Here is a 1917-nt window from a genome sequence, read left to right on the forward strand (position 1 = left end):
AGCGATCAGAAGTTGTTTTGTGAAGTTTGCTCTGCGTTCAGATATTCTTTTGATAAATTTGTAGGAGAGAAAGTGGTCTCCCCGTCCTACTCCTCCGCCATCTTGGCTCCTCCCCCTGTTTTAATCTTTTAATCTACTCTTTTAATCTTTGTTTTTCAGTATTTGATATCAATTTTGGACATTTACCTGTCTGTCGGCATAATCGTTACATCCTTTCTCTGGTGGCGGGGACTCGGCTCAAAATCTGTGTAGGAAAAACGCCTGGATCCCAGTCTCTCAATGGTTTCAAGACAACCAGAAGTGCCTGCTCTTGAGCCTAGTGGGCCTCTAGGCAAGATGTCCCTGCCCATCGGGATGTACCGCTGGGCATTCAGCTATGATGATGCCCTCGAGGACCCTAAGCCCATGACTCCTCCAACATCGGACATGGGCAGCATCCCCTGGAAGCCAGTGATTCCAGAGCGCAAGTATCAGCACCTCACCAAGGTGGAGGAGGGAGAGCCCGGTGTCTCCCCATGTGCCCCGGCCCTGCCGTCGGCCAGCAACAGTGAGAAGGCCCCTGTGGTGAAGGCCAAAGCTACCCACGTCATCATGAGCTCTTTGATCACAAAACAGACCCAGGAGAGCATTCAGCGTTTTGAGCAACAGGCAGGGCTGCGAGATGCTGGCTACACCCCTCACAAGGGCCTCACCACTGAGGAGACCAAGTACCTTCGAGTGGCAGAAACACTCCACAAACTAAAGCTCCAGAGTGGAGAGACAGCAAGAGAGGAGAGGCAGCCAGCCTCCACGCAGTCCACCCCGAGCAGCAGTCCCCAGGCCTCTCCTAAGCAGAAGACCAGAGGCTGGTTCACTTCTGGTTCTTCCACAGCCTTACCTGGCCCCAGTCTTAGCACCATGGATTCTGGAAGCGGGGATAAAGACAGAAGCTCGACTGATAAATGGAGCCTCTTTGGATCAAGATCACTCCAGAAGTCTGAGTCAGGAGGCTTTGCCATCCAAGCCTACCGAGGAGCTCAGAAGCCTTCTCCAATGGAAGTGATGCGCGCACAAGCCGCCCGAAGGGCGGAGGAGCCAGCAGCGTCCAAGCCGCCCAAGATGGACATCCCAGCGACGGAAGGGACGAGACAGCTGCCGCGGGCCCACAGCCTCAAGCCCCGTGACCTGAATGTTCTCACACCCACTGGCTTTTAGAGCTTTCTGTCCCGGGGATGCTGCATCGAGGGTGTCGAGCCCAGCTCCCTTTACCGTGGCTCTGACGTAGGAAAAGTTTTGTCTTTGTGAAAATCAAACTGAGGCTAGGTGGAGACATAATTGGTTTTTGCGAAACATTAGTGCAAAGCTTGTCCTTGTGTGGAAAAGCCATTTTTGTATTGCTCTAGCTTTAGACTAAACATGAGCAGTGATGTATGGGGATCTCTCTAGAACTTGGGCCACTGCTTACTAGGTGACTGTCTGCAATGTTCCAAAACCAAGGCTTCAGGATTCCTTCAGCACTGTCCAGGTATGCATGGACAGACCATGGCATAGGGATGTCCAGCGGACTAGTGCAGGCAGCTTCGGCCCTTGCGGCCGTGCTGGCGCTGGGTGCTCCGGTCTGCTGTTAGGGAACCCTAGGCCCACTGGAGATGTGGGTGCAGCTAGGAGCCAGCCCGGCAGGGACCCCCCGTTTGTGCTGGCAGCAGCCTCCTCGAGTTCTGGGGGACCTCACGGGCCCCTGAGTCCCGCAGCCAGCCTTTCCTCTGGGACCTCTGGGGCCCATGCTGCGGGAGGGGTGCTTCTCTTCTGCATGTCACGGAACAAACACTAGTCTTAACATATCCTTTGTTGCACTTTAAAGTGAGATTAATTTAACTTCCATTTGGTTGAAAACTTCCTAAGGAGAAAATTCAGTCTACTTGCTTGCTATAGATAAAT

At 53.4% G+C, this 1917-nt stretch overlaps 1 protein-coding gene across 1 annotated transcript; it reads left to right on the forward strand.

Moving 5' to 3' along the window:
• The first annotated feature begins 279 nt into the window (after positions 1 to 279).
• Positions 280 to 1410, forward strand: LOC122690015 (putative monooxygenase p33MONOX). Its single transcript, XM_043896922.1, has one exon. The coding sequence runs from the start codon at positions 280 to 282 to the stop codon at positions 1192 to 1194; it is 915 nt and encodes a 304-aa protein (XP_043752857.1). The 3' UTR covers positions 1195 to 1410.
• The last annotated feature ends 507 nt before the right edge of the window (positions 1411 to 1917 follow it).

Source organism: Cervus elaphus, chromosome X, assembly GCF_910594005.1.
Source record: "Cervus elaphus chromosome X, mCerEla1.1, whole genome shotgun sequence".
Taxonomy (NCBI): Eukaryota; Metazoa; Chordata; class Mammalia; order Artiodactyla; family Cervidae; genus Cervus; species Cervus elaphus.